Source organism: Austrofundulus limnaeus, unplaced genomic scaffold, assembly GCF_001266775.1.
Source record: "Austrofundulus limnaeus strain Quisiro unplaced genomic scaffold, Austrofundulus_limnaeus-1.0 Scaffold3, whole genome shotgun sequence".
NCBI classification, from domain to species: domain Eukaryota; kingdom Metazoa; phylum Chordata; class Actinopteri; order Cyprinodontiformes; family Rivulidae; genus Austrofundulus; species Austrofundulus limnaeus.
Genome location: NW_013952405.1, coordinates 2,941,061 through 2,944,132, shown reverse-complemented (window position 1 = coordinate 2,944,132; position 3,072 = coordinate 2,941,061). Strand labels below are relative to the sequence as shown.

General features: G+C 39.9%; 1 protein-coding gene across 1 annotated transcript in view; it reads left to right on the top strand.

The window, feature by feature from the left end:
* The window catches only part of kcnd3 (potassium voltage-gated channel, Shal-related subfamily, member 3), a gene marked incomplete in the record, with an annotated part of 119,926 nt that extends 117,307 nt beyond the window's left edge, over positions 1 to 2,619 (top strand). The window contains 2 exon segments of the mRNA XM_014017453.1: positions 728 to 987; positions 2,402 to 2,619. Of these exon segments, the coding sequence (XP_013872907.1) occupies positions 728 to 987; positions 2,402 to 2,576 (435 nt within the window).
* Positions 2,620 to 3,072: the final 453 nt, after the last annotated feature.

Genomic DNA, 3,072 nt, shown 5'->3' with positions numbered 1-3,072 from the left:
GACTTTTCCTGTGATTTCCTGTCAGTGATCAACTGCCTTGTGAGTTTATTCTGTTTGGCCTGTAAAGYACTGAATAATTAATTAGCATTCCTTGAAGGAATGCATATTCCCAGCTGTCTTGCATGTCAAAGATTTGGACACATATCTTGCATTATGTTAGCTCTTATAATAAGTGATGGGAATGACTCTAGCTGTTACCACACCAGATTTAGATTCAAAATATTTAAACCCGAAGAGGTTACAATGTGTTTGCAATGTTGATTGGCTATGGCAACCATATTAACATCCAAAAGTTTATTTCATCTGTTCAARGTGTTGTTTATTAATTTTGCAGCAGTGGAGCCCATAGAACTTCCTTCAGTCCTTCACAATAAGATTCTCAAAGGCATATACTGAGTGTTCATTTTAAAATTACTTCTAAATCACCTGAAGCTTAAAAAAATATTATTTTTCCTTATTATTTTCTAGTAAAACCCATACTGCAGCTTAAACCTTTAAGGATTTTCATTTACAGGTTGTGTTTGACTCCAGGCCCTTTAAACTCAATAAGGACAGCAAAAAAAATGTTTTCTATTTTCTGATCCACAGTAGTAATTTGTGATGGAAGAAGTCAAAATACATAAAGCAGATGGGTCAAAATTGCCAGGAAAAWAGCAGCACACTATCTAATGATAACATTTGTTGCTGTTGGATAAATGTTTGTGTTTCCCGTGCTCTTGTTTTGTAGAACCATGAGTTCGTGGATGAACAGTATTATCAGCAGAGCTACTTGGAGGCGGGGCTGCAGAATTACCCATCCCGAAGCCCCTCCCTCTCCAGCCAGGAAGGCGTGACGGGGACGTGCTGCACCCGCCGAAGTAAGAAGCGCCACAGCCCTTTACCGAACGCCAGCGCTCCAGCACACATGCAGCCTTTGACACACACGCACACACACCAACAAGGTCTGCAGGAGCTCAGCGCCATCCACATCCAGCCCCTCAGCACCAGGTACCGTCCACTGAAACGCACAGACATACTTCATCTGAGATCTGAGGATCAATAATGTTTTTTTTTTTCTTGTCTTGTGTTTGGACTATTTGTTTTTGATCAGTTCTGTCAGGAAACAGCTTCATGCGTAATTTCTAACCATACTCACTGCATTTTAATGATTAGAAGATTAACAGCTCCCTACCATGCCATACCATTATCCTAATTACCCACCATATAACTAATGGCAAATGACAGGTGGTAAATTTACTCTCAGAAATCTCTCATAATAAAATGCAATTTGTCACTTTGAGAGAAGTTATTTAGAACTAAACCAGATGTTGTTGTTGTTTTTTTCATATAGTTTTACTTTGAGTTCCTGGCAGTTTGGGACAGTTACGTTTCAGCATAAACAAAATGTTTGTAAGCTTTTTTAAAATTTCTTTAAAATATCTAAAACATCATTATATTTCAGATAAATGTAGAAAAGAATGTGGTTAATAAACACAGCATATAGTTTTCTACAAGTGTAATACTTTTATAATTCAATTAATTATAAATCAGCTTTTTCAAATTTGAGACTTAGAGTTTTGTCCTGATGTTTGACAAAGAGAGTTCCTCGGAGGACATCAGGAAAAAAAAGTGCCGGTGATGTTCAGCAGAACAGGTTGCAGATCGTGTATAAAAGTCACTGCGAATGCGTTTCACCCAACAGAGGAAGTTTAAGACGATAGTTAATCTTTTACGAGAAGTATCCCAGCGATCGCTCCAAGAACAAAGTGTGCGATAGTCTGTGAGGTCAAACCGGAGAGCAGCTATTTCAAGCAAATAAATAAGCTCTTTTGTGTTGTTTTATTAATGAGTTCTCCACTAAAGGAACACTGAATATAAACAGTGAGTTATGGCAGGGCAGCATGGAGAAACGTGTGGCAGAGATGAGCTTCATGTGATGGGAAATACAAATTATCTCATCATTCAAACTGAAAAAAAAGACAAACATTAAAAATCACCTAGCACTGTGCATTGTTAAATATGTTTTGAATTAACTGGTATAAAATATAATAAACAAAGTGGTGAAATATATTTATTTCCCTACCTGATAAATGTATTTGGACTATTTTCACATTTGACTGAATCCACAAATTCATAGGAAATTCTGTTTTATTTAAAGGTGGTTCTGATTTCTCTACCAGCCACTGCTGTATTGCTTCAAGTTTCAGGTCTTGCTTCACATGGTTCACACTAAGTCATTGTTTCTTGTTTACGTGAGTAACTATCACTGCTGAAATCACCTCAAATGAAGCTTTTAACTTCCCCTCAGCCCCAGATGCTCGGAGACAAAAGCCAATCCCCCTGAAGCTTTGTCCCTCTTCTGGCAACAAACATTTTCTCTGGGATTATCCTAATCCGCGATTTGCTATCATTTCTCCTGCAGCCGCTCCAGTCTAAACATGCGCATAGATGAGCCAGCCCCTCTGAACTGCCAGAGCAGCCAGATCACCACAGCAATCATCAGCATTCCCACGCCGCCAGTGACGACTCCGGAGGGCGACGCCCATCTGCCCGCCGGCCCCGCCCACCAAAACATTGTGAAGGTGTCCGCACTGTGAGGACTTAAGGCTGCAGGCAGGCGCATTACACACAAAAAAAAAAGACAGATAAAAGACTCACTGAGGCCAACGAGGGACAAGAGAGACGTGAGAATCAATGGAGGAGGAGGAGGGGAGGGGCTTTCAGAGACCCTGTCCTGCCCTGGTGGAGCCTGCCCTCTGCTGGTCACACCCTGTATTGGCATGGACTCCATGTACACATGAAGGATGGCTTTTAAATACAGGATCTTTATGTTAGTGGTTGGCAAACGTGTGTGTGTATGTATGGAGTGAATAAGGAGCCATTTAGAATGAGGTATTGAATGTGTGTTTGTGAGTGTGTGTGTTCCTAGAAACAGGTTATGTGTTATTGTACACAAAGCACCTTTTTTATAATTTATGACCAATTTCACTCCTATTTTAGCAGGAAGTTTAAGAAAAACTCAGTAGGGAAATGGGGGTAAAAATGCAATCAAATTTATTTCAACCTTTCATGTCACTCTGGTCCTCTGATCTC